General features: G+C 36.4%; 1 protein-coding gene across 4 annotated transcripts in view; it reads right to left on the reverse strand.

Annotated features, from left to right (window-relative positions):
• Positions 1-17198, reverse strand: part of LOC139967926 (1-phosphatidylinositol 4,5-bisphosphate phosphodiesterase epsilon-1-like) — a 111967-nt gene that overhangs the window by 85772 nt on the left and 8997 nt on the right. For all 4 annotated transcript variants that reach the window (XM_071972149.1, XM_071972150.1, XM_071972148.1 and 1 more), the window contains 5 exons: positions 15698-15923; positions 9625-9743; positions 6990-7178; positions 4321-4764; positions 88-660 (listed from right to left, as the gene is read on the reverse strand). In XM_071972149.1, coding sequence (XP_071828250.1) covers positions 88-660; positions 4321-4764; positions 6990-7178; positions 9625-9743; positions 15698-15923 — 1551 coding nt within the window. The remainder of the gene's footprint in view (positions 1-87; positions 661-4320; positions 4765-6989; positions 7179-9624; positions 9744-15697; positions 15924-17198) is intronic.

Below are 17198 nucleotides of genomic sequence, written 5' to 3' on the forward strand. Positions count from 1 at the left end.
CTTAGGAAAGATTTGTTTTGTTAGAAATGTTGCTGAAGAAAATGTTTTTAAAAATGATCTTATAATGAACTTATCAGATCCACCTACCTTTTTGCTGGTTTTACTGAGACGCTTGACGGGGAACATGACCAGCTGATCTGCTTCGAGTTCCTCGCAGATGTGAACATATTTCTCCTTGAGATGTCGGACTTTGCCGTCATCCTCCCTCATCGCCCAGTTAATCCCTTTAAGATGCATCCTCACCAACTTCAACACCAATGGATGCTGTGCTTGCTGCATTGGAAGACAATGGTTAACGATCGTCATAGAGTCCTGCTGTTCGCTCGGGTAGCTTATACACGCTTCCTTTCTGCTCTGCTGACCGGATCGGAAATTTCTCGGTACCGTGCCAAACTTTCCGAGGAAGGGAACGTCCCTAGAGGAATTGAGAACATTTGGTTCCGAGTTTCTCCCCTTTCGCTTTAAAGTCCAAAATGCAAACAGACCGTTGAATATTTTTGCCTCTGCTTGATCAGAGAGGAGGTCGGTTTCTTGGACTAGTCCATGTCTGGTCAAGAGACAAGGATTGCAATATGCTTCAACCTGGATCTGAAGAGCGGCCAACTTGGCAGCCGTTTCTGTGTTGCATGCCAAATCTCCCGTAGAAATCTTCTTCTGCCACTGAAAAAAATGATTAAACCAAAGATATTAGAAATATTACACATAACACAAGAATTTCAACTAAATGATACAGATGTATTTGCATCAAAGGATAAATTTGAACAAAACTGAAGAAAGATATTTTTTAGATCCACTCATCTCAAAAAGTTTCAAGCTTTGTGTCTGTATGTATACTGGAAGTGCAAATAATACTGGTTTTAAAATAAGCTTGGTCAGAATTGTACTGGTTACTTCACTACAGTTGCAAATCTACAGGGTACAGCAACTTCACAGTAAACTTCAAATAAACAGGTTTATGTACACAGAGGTCAGGTGCGTCAAAAAAATTGTATTAAAACAATGATATTGTACATAGCTTTCACAAAGGAGATGCTTTAAGTGTCCTTTGAAAATATCGTTTTCTCCTTTTCATAATTGTGCCTTCTTTGATGTTGTTGATTATATTTAAAAAAGTCTGATCAGTCAAAAATATTAAATGTTTTTAATTAGTTGAAAGAAACAAGCACATAATTGTTGAAAATTCATAATGAATTAAAAGTATTTGCATTTGAATTATAGACAACTACATAAAGAACTTAACAGCCTAGCTGCAGGGGATTCTGCATATGCTGCAGCTTTTCTCTCTGACACAGTGCCTCTGGTTGGTTTAATTACTTCGGTTCAGTTCGGTTCGGTTCAAGTTAGTTTAGCTGAGTTTATAGGTAATGCCATCTATCCATGGAAGACTCCGCTCAACATTACTGTAGTACAGTACTGTTAGTGAATTAAAGGGTGTGAAGACTCGCACAAAAAGAAACGTCTAATGCCGGTAATCTGACCTAGTTTCGAATGAGGTGTAACAGAAGTGTTAGACACCACCATCGATCCCAGATAATACACACACAGCTTGCTACCGTTGGTAATTAGACACTAGTGTACAGTCAGTACATACAGCTGCGGTCAATACCCACAGCACAGTGAATAAACGATACAGCGATGGACATCTTAGGTCCAGCTAATGATAACAAGGTGTCACATTTCATTACTGTCTGCATTTTGTAGCGACACGAACAAAATGTCACTTGCAAGCAACAGAAAGTTAACTTTTTCAGATGGCCGCACGCTGTTTCGGGCGAGTCTTCAATGCCTTTAAGACAAGTTCAGAGAATCTATCTCTTGGTGGATCTTATGAACTGAGAACGGAAATGATTGCTTACTTCACCTGCACTGATTTCTACTGAACTCTGACATACTTAAAACTTATATCTCAGTTTTACCCTGAAATTCTTCAACTATTACAGATAATCACATTCCATAATGGAAGACTTACCATCAAATGGCAAGTGCCTCCAATTTGTTCTTATCTTAAGCTTTAAGGGGTAAAAAAGGCTTTGCGATATTGGAAATATTGTGAAGTACATATTACCCCCTAGAGGATTAGAGAACCAAATTTATTAAACATGAGTGTTCTAAAAAATCCCCCTCGAGCAATCACAAAATATTCAACTGCGTCCCAACAATTTAATAACAATAATAACTATGTTCTGTTCTTTTAGTTTTACTAAGAAACTGAGAGCAAAGATGGAATGGCCAAAGAAAAAGATGAAATAAATCAAACTGTCTGAGGACAAATTAGAACTCCAAACCAACCCAAAATCTAATTTTCTCTCTCAACATGCAACTCCTTGCTTCCAGATGCAATCATTTTTTAGCAAAGACATTGAAAAGTAAAGCTGACAGTTTGACATTTGGAACCTCCAAAAGAATTTCCCGATTGCACATTTGCTGTTCATCTTTTTTAGATTAAGTTAAGACTTTGGCATTTGTTGAAGGTCTCTGTGTTGCTGAATAACTATATTACAAAGTGAAACGGTCTTAAAATCTTGTAACGTTTTCGAGGTTTCCACATGTTAGTTGTGATGATATTCTATTATTCCAAACCCCTCAAATGTTGATAAAAAAAGGCTCTATACCAGTGGGTTGTGAAGCTGATGATAGTTTGGCTGTAAAAGAGACTAAGCATGAGGCATTCAGCGAGGAAATGTAAACCTCCTGATCGTTGGACCTTTAACATACTTCTATGTCGAACGTTGTCGAGTGCATTTTTTTGTTTCTCTCTTAGGTGGGGAGAATGTGATGATATTGTACTATAATGTTAATCTTAGCAGTACATGTTTTTGGCCTTTACGGCCTTCTATATATTATTCGGCCTTGTATATGTTATATACTTAGGTTCGTTTTGCTGGTTGTGTTTTGTTGTTTAAAACCTCATTAAAGGTCTGTATTCAAGTGTATCAGTCGGTGTCTTTTGTACTACATTTAGTTACCAATGAAATTGTTACATTATCAGCCAATGTGTTTCACCTTTCACTTTATTTTATAAGGTTCATTTTTTTTGGGGGGGGTGGGGGGTTCTCTGTTCATAATGTACAAGACCACCAAACCCTGTGATATGTGGAACTAATTCAAATAATGTCCATTAAGGCTAGCTACTTACAAATGTTTTAAAAATGGAGATTTGAGGCTAAATTAACCCAAGTTTTGAAGTTTGTACAGGCATAGGGTCCAAACAAGTGTGAATATTACATGTGTGCATGGTTTGATTTACTGTAGATTGATACAAGATTTGGAACCACAAGGCAAAATATAACTGGACATGTTTTCTCTTCAATTCCTACGGAACCCTTAAAAAGATAATGACAATATAAAGGTGTAAAGATTTTATGATATGTTTTGGCATAAACAAATATTATCTGATATAAAGGTGCTTTTTTTTTTTCTTTTTTTTTTAACAGCCTCTTATAAACATCCGACCACACTAGTGACCTTTAAATTAACGGTCCTGTTTCTACGAGCAAAATGAACCAAAGTAATTTCTTATCTCTTCATCATGAAAGACATCAGAACCAAAAGAGTTTGTGCGTACGATAGCCAAACATACTGGTCAATACTCTTCACTTAAAGGGAGAGGATAAATTGCAGCAACAAATGAAACGTCTATGAATGGTACCAAACGTTAAATGCGGAAGCCATTGTTCGATTTATGGCGTCGTGAAAACTTGTCGACACAGAGAATGTCACAAAATTACAAATAGACCATGCAAATAGAAATTTCAAAACTGCCAAAAGAAATGCTGAAAGGTATGTAATAAAGTTTTCATTCTTGGTGACCAGTTTGAAATATCAAGCAGTGTTTTGTTCTACTACATAGTCCCTTTAAGAACTGTTCCTTTATTCTGACTTGTACAATTAACGACATGTTATTATTAATACAAATTGGGAAGTAATTGCACCCTGATTCTAAACTTCAACAATCCCAGATATTGAGGTCAGTTAAAAATGTTTAGTGATTTAGGACTTCTGAAAACAACTGAAAACAAGAAAAAAAATTGGAAAGGTTTTTTTCTTTTTTTTTCACTTTTGCCATAATAAGATCAATTTACAACGTTATACTGAAGTTGATATACAGTATGTTTTCAACCAGTCACAAAATAATATGAAAGTTATTCATAATACAAATGATAATTTGGCAAAATTGTCAAGCAATTTATTGAGTTTGTGATCCCTAAAGTCCACCTTCAGGCAGAAAAAACAAAGTTGAAGAAAGGAAGCAATATCATTCATGACTAAATTTAAAAGTTGAGAAAGTATATTTTTGTGACTGTAACATGATTACTATACCTGCTTGAAATCTCTATCGAGGTTAGCGCTGCTTTCAATAGTTTGGGAATCCGAACCACTCTTTAAAGATAACAGATTCAAGAAAGTTTTTGGGATTTTGCTGGGAGTGCCTCCAGATATGCGATCCAGGCTCCTTCCACTACCTCTAAGCCTCTCATCTCTACACAATCTGGCAGGAGAATGCATCTCTTGAAGTTGAGGAGGGGAACTGGTGGTTCGATTCACCAGACGTTTCACGGAAAAGCCTCTCTTGGTGAGACCTTGGACCACTATACCAGATTTGATCTTTCTGAAAGTGGTTTGCAGATTGATTGTCGTTGGATGGTCCTTCAGTTTCATTTCCCCGAGGAGATTCACCAGAGACTGAGTTCCTTTCTCTGCAGTCGCATCACGAACAAAGTCTTGTGGATAGCATCGAAGCCATTGGTCGAGGAGAGTTAACACCTAGACATCGGACCAAGAAAAAAAACATGTGATATTAAGTAGCGTAACATATTGATTCGGAATCAGATTGATTAGGAAAGTATAAAAGCAATGAGGTACTGTATATCTGCTTTTGTGAGTCACTCAAGTGAACATTTTTGTTTTACATTATTTGTATATTTCACTTACTTGATAATACAAAGAAATACATTGTAATAAACTACATTACAATGAGTTAAAAACAAATTTGGAGTAATCAATCATAAAAAAAAAGGAAAAAAGAAAGAAAGAAAGAAACTTGTTCATTGAAATCTGCATTCTTGGTAAATAAGAGGAAATTTGTGGGATGTAATTAATGACTGGTATATAGGTATTTACAGTACATGTCACAGCATGGGATTAAATGTCAGAGTCTAACTAGCAATCAGAGGTGTAGGGAGGTATTTCTGATGGAGGGTTTAATGTATGTTATTGGTTATGGCTTGCAAGGTGCCAACAAACAACACTGCTGAGATACAGGGGCAGCGCTCTGTTGGGCAAAAGCCCTCGCAAGCTGCAGCATTTTTTGAGATATTTCTTGTTCTATCCTAGTGATTTACAAACACAAACCATGTCAGAAAGAGGTGAAATTTCTTGGGAATGTATTTTATATAAAGAACAATGGGACTTGATGAGCCAAACAACAGTAACTACATCCTTTAAATCTATTAATCTTTTTCCTGCATCATGTTACCAATGGATCTAAAGGTTTAAACACAAATTCCATGAAAAGACATCACATCTTACAGTGGAACTAGTCATGGGATGGGTTACAACTCCAAAAGGGAATTAGATACAAAGACATGCACACTGAGAAAAAAATCTGTGTTGAGGAAAGTTTGGATGTGCAGAGATAAAAATCTTGATTCAAAGATTGTTGGAATATCTTGCATCTACCTAAATCAGATGACTGCTGTAAGAGTTGTATTACTTAGACCTCTGGTATTCAAACATTTTGCTTGGTGAACTCTCATTTTTAAGCACCAATATCATCATGGCAACCCTCCAGCAGCAGTTATCTGTTAAGGAAGGTATCTACAGGGCTCCCTTTTTTTAATATTATTTATGATGTTTAGCAGAAAAAATGGTGTTATATTTTTACAAAATGTTGAAGTAATTTTATGTTCCAGATTTTCCCCTCTATTTTTCCCCCAAAAATATTAGCATTTCCTTTTTCTTCTGAAGTTTTTTGTGAACCTATAAAAAAATTGTGGTGACCCTTGAAAGGGTCACAACCCCCACTTTGTAATACTAGGGGTTTAGGCCATGTCAGATTGCAGGAAGAAAATATACACTGCAGCAACAGAAAACCCTGATTGACATGAGAAGTCCACATATAGTCTGGCTGCACAGAGACGGATCATTTACTTAGTAAACAGCAGCAAAATCAGCTAGGGTCCTGGGTTATTGATAATTGAACACAGAACAGGTTTTGGTAGAGTTTATATTAAAGATTACAATTATAGGATGACTTTAGGAAAAAAATTATGTTTGATATGTTGTACACCGTTAAATAACACTGCCGTCAGTCTAGGTTGTATTTCTATATTACTTTTAAATTTTGAAAAATGACCCTTTAAACATCTGTGGTTCATCAAGTACTACAATATAGTGCAATCCTCAGATGAAACACCAAATCCCAAAGAGGAAAATATGAGACTCTTATGGCCTCAAAGGACATGTTTACAATGTAATGCAAGTTGGTCAAGGATAAATGGTGTTGAAGTCCATGTTTTGAAGAATTTTTTGATTAAGTTATTCAAATTTATAAAACAATGGATTAACATTAACATTTAGGCGGCCTGCTCTAAGAAGACAACAACATCATCAAATTAGCTGTTAAAGGATCTTTCCATAGTTTGAGCATATTCTGAAGGTGAATATCTTGAAAACTGGGAATAGGTATAGAAACATTACTAGCGCTCACATTTTTCATTTTTCTTGGACTGTAACATATCAAGATTAAAAATATGCCTTAATTCATCCTTTAACACAGGATAGGTAGGCCTCGACTGAGGTCCAGGGGCAAAGGTCATCAATTTGGCCTTAAAGGAGCAATTCCAGACATTTCACATACAAATTAAAAGTAAATGACCTGAAACCAGAGTAGATAAATGAAACATGAGGGAGTATTATAATAAATTTTTGTGAACTATGACACATCCAAACTAAATTTCTCCCCAAGTCGTTCTATATAAACTACTTACATCATTAACTTCTGCAGTACCAGCCATGTTGCACTTCCCCTTTGAAGCCTTCTTACTTTGGTCATACAGTCTGAGGTAGGTCTGAATAATATTAAGGATTATCTGGGTGTGGACCATGAACGGCACAATCTCCAGAAATAGCTGCCATTGATTATTGACGGAAATGCCAGAGGATGTGGACAGAAAGCTCTAAAGAGGACAAAAATGGATGACTTCAGATCAAAAGAAAAAGAACTTTTAACCAACAGAATGTGTTTTTCTTCTTTTTTTGTAATTGTATGAATGAACTGAATTGAATTGAACCAGTCCTGTGATTATATATGTAACCATGACAGCTTTTCGGTTATACTTTCTTGGTCTCTCTGACAGAACAATTAGCTTGTGAATTGCGGGCAGAGATATTTATGTTAGCTTGCAAATCAGTTACCCAGGCTTTTATCTTAGCATTAATTTTTTGATCATTGACGGAAATACCAGAGGATGTGGACAGAAAGCTCTAAAGGAGGACAAAAATGGATGACTTCAGATCAACAGAGTTAAAAAGAAAAAGAAATTTTAACCAACAGAATGGTTCTTTCTTCTTCTTTTTTGTAATTGTATGAAAGAACTGAATTGAACCAGTCCTGTGATTATATATGTAACCATGACAGCTTTTCGTTAATACCGTCTTGGGTCTCTCTCACAGAACAATTAGCTTGCGAATTGCTGACAGAGATTTACGTAAGCTTGCAAATCAGTTACCCAGGCTTTTATCTTAGCACGCAACTTTGTTTTACACAGGGTTAGAATGGTTTGCGACCACAAGCATAGCGATCAAGTTTAATATGTCTGCATATATAGTTAATTGCTAGCGAGATTCTGACAACTTCTGCATGCTAATTCAAAATTCACAGCCACCCCCATTCTTTGATGAAATATTCTTCAATGTCAGTCTGGGAACAACTTAATGAACATTGCTCAAATCTAGCTAGGTTAAGTGATAATTTGGGTTCTCTTTGGCCGTGCTTTGCTCTTTACCAATGTTAAACTTCGGTCTGGCCCTTGCAGAAAGTTAATTGAGAATCTCTGATTGAGAGCCAAGGTCAACTTCCCCATATAGAAGAAAACATTTGCCATCATTCAGCCAGTTTTTGGCACTATAAAAATTTGGAGGAATTACTGATCATAACCTTGATATAATGATCAATCTAAAAATCTCTGTTTTTCGTCGTAAATGTTCCATAAGGTGTACCAAAATAAACTTATCATGATTGAGGATTGCATAAAATTGAAATTATGGAATTTTATCAGTAAAATTCCCTTCAAGCTTTTTTTTTTCTTTTTCCAAGTCATGACATCATGCTGCGATGTCATTACATGTATGCAATGATCTGATCTTAGTGTGTACGTCTCTGTATAAATGAACAGTCGTATATTAACAAGTACCCTATTGACGTCAAAGAAGAGAAATAAATCTCACGTCTAGGCACTGAGCTCATGTATATACCCCTTCTGATAAATACTTTGATCCACGGCAATTCATTAAACAGACAAAGAGACAATTTCACTCAACGACTTGCTCTCCTCGAGTATCCTCCGTAAAGTCATATAGAAAGGAGATATCTCTTAATATCTCTCGGAGTTATTCCACAGAGGATATCAGGTTTGACTTTAGTGTATCGCATTTTCTGGACTGTTCTTTGAAGATTTTCGACACTGATGAAACTTTCGGAATAATTACATCGTAATGAGACTACTCTGCCGCAGCTGATTATTCACTCTTGTTACGGTAGAAGGGAACACATCCCATGTTGCCTTAAAAGATAAGGCAATCAGCTCCCAAAAGCAACTTCATTCAATTTGTAAAAAGTGGATGCACACTTGTCTTATTGTCTTAGCTTAGCCTTTCTCTCTTGTCATTGTCCTGAGACTACAAACCCTTAAGAGGGTTTATCTAGAGCCCCAAGAGATGCTCTTGAATCTTGTCAGCAATTATGTTACCTAACTACTTTTGGGGCCCACATAAGCAAAAACAGGGCATTATCTTTTAGGCAGTTTCTTGTTCTCAAATGTCATTTTAATACCCCTCTTGCCATTTACAAACTGTAATGTTTGAAATGGTTTTCAGGTCTTCCTTTCTTGTAGTCTCCTTCCTCATTTTATGTGTGAAAAAGTGAGTATAACTTTTCAGTGTTTTGAATTAAATACAGTGTTGTTAATTACAAACATCTATAATTTATATATGCCGTTTTTTTTTCTCAAACCTAAAATATTCTTAACTGAAATGATGTAGATATCTTTGATACATACATGACAAAACTATACAGTGGCTATATCAGTGGAACTCTCCAAACAATTACGCAAAACAAGTCTACTACCACAAATGTTCCTTCAATTAACATTAAAAAAAAGTACATCTGAATCTCAAACACATGATTATCAAAATTCACAGACGTTTCATTTCTGCTTTTGAATTTCTTTTTTTTCTTGTGTTTTTGTTTTGTTTTGTTTCGTTTTCTTTTCTTTTTTCTCTCTCTCTCTTTTCCACCTTTCTTTCACGTCCCTATCTCGGTTTTCACGATACTTTATAAAACTTGGTATGATTGGATCAAATTTCTAGTAAGTAACTACTTGCCTCTGAATTTAAAATATTTACCTTGTCAAGATCAAGGACCAGAAGAAGAAAGCTGTACAAGGAAGGTAATGGATTGTGACCTTCAGCACTTCTCCTCTGACATCCAACATCCAGAATCCTGTCGAGAGCGATCTTTAAGGCTGATGATGAGAGGAAAGGAAAAGAGATCCTCAAAGTAAAAATGTAATTTTTACATGTAAGAACACCGAGAGCCCCCGAGAGTGGTTCGTGCTTAGAATTGAGACTATTATTATTAATAGGGGACAATGTCTTCTCAGGGAATAATTTATGATGGCCCAAAAAAAGGAAACTGCTGCTTGTTTAATTTACACAATTTTTGAACTTGAGGTGTCTTAAAGGTCGTCAGTATTATTATCCCAAAATACTTTGAAAATCAAATGTAGTCAATCACTATCAAACTGCAATTTGCATGTTATTGCCATCTTCTTTCTCTAACATTCTTAAATCCTTCCTGTCTAATAAACACTTTTTAAAGTCATGTAATATCGGCTTGATGGGCAGGTGGGTGGGGGGGGGGGTGTCACATATCCAGGAACTTTTCTTTTTGAGTATTTCTAGCAGTTTTTAGCAGACTATGTTGGCAATACTGCTGACCTCAAAACACTGAGAGAGTAAATGACCATCGTCGGAACATATTTCTGCTTATCCAGACTACATATATGAAGCCACAGAATGTGCTAAACAGGGATATATTGGACTGCTGTTCAACACAAACGGTGAGGTCCAAGGTTATCACCTTTCCCAACAGTATCCCAACAGTATCAATAATTATACAAAATGAAATGTAAAATTAGACAAATGTAGCTGGTTTTGTATACAAACCGATGCTACTTTTTGTTGCCTTTTACTCAACCAAAGCTTAATACTAAGCCTCAAATATGTTATGCGAACATGAATTTTATTCCCTGCACATACTCAGAACTGGTCTTTGTAGAACATGGCTGCCTTTCAGACTGAATATGGTTTAATACCAAGACTTCACCAGGCAAGATTTTTCACTTGCCATAACTTTTCAAAAGGTAACTTTAAAGCTATTACCATTCTTGCCTATAGCCCTATCCTTATGAAATCTCCACATAACCTAGCCAACGAAAATGGCTGTGTGTGAAAAGGAACAGTCTCCTCTCTATTTTGAACTTAATTTGTTGCTTGATATATAATAAATCTCCCGTTTTCAGATACATCACATTTACAATAATAATTTGCAGGTTAGAGGGTCAAACGTAATTCTGTTAAAAAACCACATTTTTCCGATTTTTTTTAACCTTTGATTAGTTTTAAATCATTTCCATCTATATGCTACCAAGCATTGAATTACAAAAACTTGGACTATAATCTGCTTTCCACTAAGTATTAAATGCAAATTCCTGCAGATTGTCAGTTTTTCAACCTCCCCATCCCCAATCTCATCCATTAACCTGCATACTACCTCCTTTCTGCAGGTTAATTTCAGCCAGGCAGACTGACTGACACTAAAAAGGTTACGCCTCTTAAACTGTTTTTCGTATATAATATCTTATGGTTAGACACTGCTGTAGACTATACATTCCACTCAGTAATGATCTTCAGTATATAAATGCATGAACTTGCAAGTTATTCCAACACATTTCAGTTTGATCTCTCCCCCCTCATTAAGAGGGGATTAAAGTGATACACGCCTGCGGTTATAAAGCTCAGCTTTGGACTGTGTTTAATAACACATCACTGTAGTCGTAAATCCAACTCATCGAACAGAAGGAAATAGATAGAGATTGGACTGAATAGCTGTATGCAGAGTTAGATATCATGCCCTTATCCTCCGAAATAAATTGCTGGATCAATTCAGATGTCATCTCAAGACAAGACTGCATGCTTGCACAAAGTTAAAGGCATTGAAGACCCGCCCCAAATAGCGTGCCGCCATCTTTAAAAAGTTAACTTTCCGTTGCTTGCAAGTGAAGTTCTTCTTCTTGTCGCTACAAAATGCAGACAGTAATGAAACGTGATACCTTGTTATCTTTTATCTAGACCCGACATTGACTGTGTTGTGGGTATTGACCGTAGATGTATGTACTGACTGTACACTTGTGTCTAATTATCGACGGTAGCAAGCTGTGTGTGTATTTTCTGGGATCAATGGTGGTGTCTAACACTTCTGTTACACCTCATTCGAAACTAGGTCAGATTACCGGCATTAGACGTTTCTTTTTGCGCAAGTCTTCTCACCCTTTAACGCCACATGTGCTGGTGACTTGGTTCATGATCAAATGCATAGTTTCAATTGAACTCATGGACAGGCTTCACTGTGATACCTTGTAATTATGATCCACAACCTCGACTACAGGAGCTTGTGCAAGCTGGCAAAGCAATATGTGGTGGAAATCTTTTCCAAGCTAGGACATACAAGTAGCAAGCTAATAATTTTTACTGGCCATGAGCAACATGGGCAGTGTTGGGCCTCGCCTGAAAATCATGTGACATTTTCTTTCCTTCAGTTTCTCGACTTACATTACATATTTAGGGCTGCAGTTGATCTCATTGTGTCAGGCAATCATGGGCACCCTAGAGAAACTTGGTCAATATTTTTTATTTATTTATTTATTTTTTTTATTTCTATAATTTCTAATACAAATCACCTTTCCATATTGTATTTTAACTAAATATTTGTATTTTCTATGTCGGTCAGCTAGTACGTATCCTAATGTTACGAGATTAGAAGAATGTTAGAAAGTTCTACATACATTCGATCATTTCAGTCTGTTTTAAACATTTCAATAAAACATTTGCTATAAAGAAAATGTTAAGTATCAATTGCAAATAAAGCAACTCATGGACAGTATGGTTATGATTTGCATAACCATATTTTCTAGTTTCTGTAAGGGATAGGGAAGGAATTTATGCAGATTCTTGCTTGTTTCTTGCTCATATCCCTTTTATTCTGTGTATTTTGCCATAAACTAGATCCGTGTAATCTAGGCAGTGACGCATCCTAAGTCATCATCAGTTTGACCTCGGTCCACCATTATCATCATGAGGGGTAGGAGAAGTTGGCCGGACAATAACTGGACATCAAGATTTCCAGTCATTTCTGTCTTCCATAAGGGTTACTAGCTCAGACGTACTTTCAGCCCCACTGTCCTCTAGTAGGAAATGCAGGAAGGTTTTATGCCTTGCACCAGGGGTACCATGTTTTGGCTCCCAGAGAATGAACTTGTTTGCTGCTTCTTCTGGGTGTCGGTGGTAGTGACCAGCTGCTCTAAGTCCTAAGTGAACAAGGAGCGAAATTGTGTTTGCCCTGCCCCCCCCCCCACACACACTACCACCTTAATCGTAAGCCAGGGATTTTGTCAGAATTCAAAAGTGCTTATAAGTACAACTTTTCATATAAATCTTTAATTAAAGACCCTCATTGGTAATTTTTGTTTTCTGACTACAGCCCCTCCATGAAGGTTCATGCATTTAACAAAATCAATTTGGGAGGGGGGGATTTGGAATTCCCCCAACACTATTAAAATCATGTGTGCACGTAACTGCTACCCTCCCCCTCCCCAAATCCAGTGTCATCATGCAATAAGTTCACTGATGTAGCCACTTTTAGGCTATAAATTCGAAATTTTAATAATAAGAAGTTGAAACTTTTAATATGACTTTTGCACTGAACTCAAACTACACTTGATTCATGATGTTGACAAAAGCACGTTTTGAAGGTTCAGGTTCAAACAGCAAAGGGATATTCACTTTGTGGTGCAGAAAGTTCACAAAAAACTTTGACTTTCACACTATATTCTTTAAACTGAATCATTTTGACTAAGCCATGCTGTACAGAATTCAAAACCATGTATGTAACCTGTGTCTATAGTAACAGCCCTGGGCTACATGCAATTCTCAAGCTATCCAACTATTTAATCCATAACAGAAAATTTTGTGTCCCACAACGTAATACAATGTTTTATAGATTCATATACAGAAAATTATCAGGATTTCCTGAGTGCCGGGTATACTTATCACCGTCCTGGGGGAGGGGTATAAGGGGTGTCCCCCTCCCCTTTGAAATTTTCAATTTTTGAAGGTGCTCAGATGCCAAATGCTGGCACTTGTGTAGCTTTTTAAGCACATACACAAGTACTAGTTTTGCTAACAATTTACATTTTTTATTTTTTTTTTAGTGAAATTTAATATATTACGTACCTGGTAAAAGTTATTAGTTTGTTTCAGAGAGATTTTACAAGGGACCGATTGAGAGCTGTAAGTAATGTTTCTCGGATGCGTAACTGATGCATTATTCGTCTGTATGATTTTGGCATAGTCTAGGCCCAATTTATGTTGAATATATTGTTAGGAATGTCAGGATTTTAGATGAAAATAGTGCTGGGCGGGATTCACGATTTTAAGACAGTACTGGGCGGTAAGTTTCAGTGCTGGGCGGGGCCGCCCAGTGCCGCCCAGCGTGGGCACATCCCTGTGAATGATTAAACTTTCATCCACCTTCAGTCTTTCCTTTAGTTTTTAATATCAGATATAATACCTGACTGTGGTAAACTTAGTATGTACACAGACCTGTGTAAAGAAAGAAACGAATAAATTTACTTGCTTTTACCTGTTCCTTTAAGTTTTGTTAACAAAGCACACATAACAGGGAACTTTGCTTTTCATTTTGGTAGTCAGTTTTCTGTCCTTATTTGTATTAAGTGCCACTTAATTAACTCTTTCTACTAACTGGCCTACAACAACATTTTAATTTATCAAATGGATAAGTTATCGATCTGGTTTTGAATCGACACAGCAGGTCACGTAGAATGAAGGCGGAAGAGAGGGCCTCTATTGCTTACCCCCTCAAGCAACAACGCTTCGAAACACAAAGTTCTGACTATATCACACAGGTTCAGAACACTCACTTTGTTCATAATGTTTCAACAGACTGTAGGTGAATGTTCAAAGTCACAACGGCAACAACAAAATAGTGGTTGTAACATAGAGCAATCACAATGCTACTCATTATCTCATAAACGTATTTAAACAATTAGCATAAGAATTGTCAAACTTACAGTATTCTATTATAGAAAAACATGAAAGAAATATTAATTAAATTGTAAAGAAGTTAACAAGTTCACTATGTAATATAAAACTTATGAAATTTCAATAGCAACAGCATCATACTTTATATTCAGAAGAAAACCCATCTACTTTTGATGGTCAACGTGGCAAATTTGTTCCGGACAACCATATTTCCTGTTAGGAACACCAAACGTTAAGACATGGACGACCAGGCAAAATCCTGTAAAATTTGCCCCGGTGAAATAACCATCGTGATGGTCTAGTACCAATATCAAAAGAGCAATTTTTACAACTAAAATGTTGGTCGGAATAGCATCCATCACAAAGAATACCTTTGATTCGAAATAAGTCATCAATTGAGCTCAGTTATTATTATTATTATTTTTATTATAATTATTTCTGAGTAATTGATACACTACTGTATGTTAAGTTTTATTTCAAATATTGATAGACTTTTTACCGGAATTCAGTCCTCTTTTGCAGTTGTTTGACAGGAAATAATCTATCCCTTATAGCAGATCATACTGCTTCAAAAGATTGCCAAATAGTTACACAAATGAGAAGATTCACAGCCCCCCCTGGCACCCTCCCCCCCCTTTTTGACACATTTTATTATACAGAAAATGATATCTTACGATATGCTACGTAAACTCTAAAAGTTAACTGAGCAACTCACATATCATTTGGCAATCAAACTAAAGTAATTTATGGATATTAACAAATGTGCAAACTTATTAAGTATCAAGGGAAATATTTGTCCAAAGTTTTCTTTAGTACCTCAAAATATAATATTGGAAAGAAAATGTTGTATTCATATTTTCAAAACACACCCTAACCTTTGGCAATCCACCAACTCTAAATAAATGTGTTAAAAAAGAACTGATTTGTTCATTTCTTATTAAAATAAAGTGCTTTGCATTTAAGAGGCATCCATTATTTTCTAGTTGCAGAAGATGAGCAGTTTTCTTTTCTTCTTTTCATTTTTATGCCGAGTAGAAAATAAATTGGTCTCTTCTGAGCACTGTTCATATCAACTCACCAGGATATTTGACAAGACTGACTGCTTCTGCAATTTTACCACTGAATACGAACACTCTAAAGACCTCCAGTGAGGATTCCTGATAGTTACGTGTCTCCGAACTATCTTGTTGTTTTTGAAGAAACTGTAGGAGGGAGCTTTTCAATTCCAACGTTTGAAGGACATCGCCGTGTGAGGGATGGAGGAATACTCCCTGTAGGATAGAAATAATACCTACGCAAAACCCCTGTGAAAGACAAACAAAGTGGACCATTAAAATACAAATATTTGTAGCAACTTGAGCCTTATAAGAAAACTGCCAAGAAGTCTGAAATGCTAGCTTTCTTCATTTTAGAAAGAAGATTCAATTAGGTAGAAAATGTCTACCAAATATATATGCCATGGTAAAAAAAGAAGAAACTGTCAAACTTGTCCAAATAGGGTTGCACATCTTCATCATTTAAATGCTATCAGCAACTGCTTCATTAAACAGTACCATACATCCATATATCATATAGAAATAAGTGAAAGAGACATTAAAAAAATGTAATTGATATAGCAGACCAAATGATCCACCCACATCAAGTTGATTGAATTGCAAAAAGGAATAAAACAACAAAATAATATTTGATATATATATATATATATATATATATATATGGATGTGCTCACACTGGGCGGCACCGGGGGGCTGCGCCCAGCAGTTCTGAATGCTGCCCAGCACAACCAGTATTTTAAACATTTCCACCCGGCACTTTTTTAATGATAATTTAACAAATTTTACCATAACCAAAATCCGGGAGAATACATGGCACAGAATAGGAAAATAGCACCACCTAAGCATACTTCATGTGCAAAATTCGTCCAGTGGGGAGGGGTTACCCGATCCATGAGATCCCTCTCCCAGGGCGTGGATCACACTACCGCACAATCCGCCCGGCACTCAAATATTCCTAAGCACATCCCTGTATATATATGGAAAGAACCATACAAGGAAATGTTTCCTAAAAACAGATTTTGATGTGTGTTGTTGTTTGACCTGCATCTAAGTAGACGGAGCCATATCAAACAGGATTCCAATTTGGTGAAGCGATCAGTGTTGTTGAATGCAAACTGAACATATCTAAAACCCACAAAAATGTAATGCATGTGAAACTGAATAGTATTTTCCAGGTAGGGAATTGATATTTTCATTATCTGCTCTGCAGTAATGCATGCACACTGTTATACATATCGTTATATATATATTCGATAGCCATCAATGATATCCGTAAACTAACACCCCTCCTGAAGAATCTGGCTGTAGGATCTGCTTCTGCCATCAGCCTTTTAGTCAATACACTTGGAATTCTCCACATTAATTAATTCAAGTTAAAGAATCTTGGGAAGCGCGACGGGCGGCATGGTGTCGACCTGTCCAAGGTGTCCATCATCTTTGATGGACAGCGTGCATCTGTTGCAGTTAAAACACACGCTGAAATATCAGTATTGAAGTAGTTACTATATATCTACAGTATGCTAA

Source organism: Apostichopus japonicus, chromosome 5 (assembly GCF_037975245.1).
Source record: "Apostichopus japonicus isolate 1M-3 chromosome 5, ASM3797524v1, whole genome shotgun sequence".
Taxonomy (NCBI): domain Eukaryota; kingdom Metazoa; phylum Echinodermata; class Holothuroidea; order Aspidochirotida; family Stichopodidae; genus Apostichopus; species Apostichopus japonicus.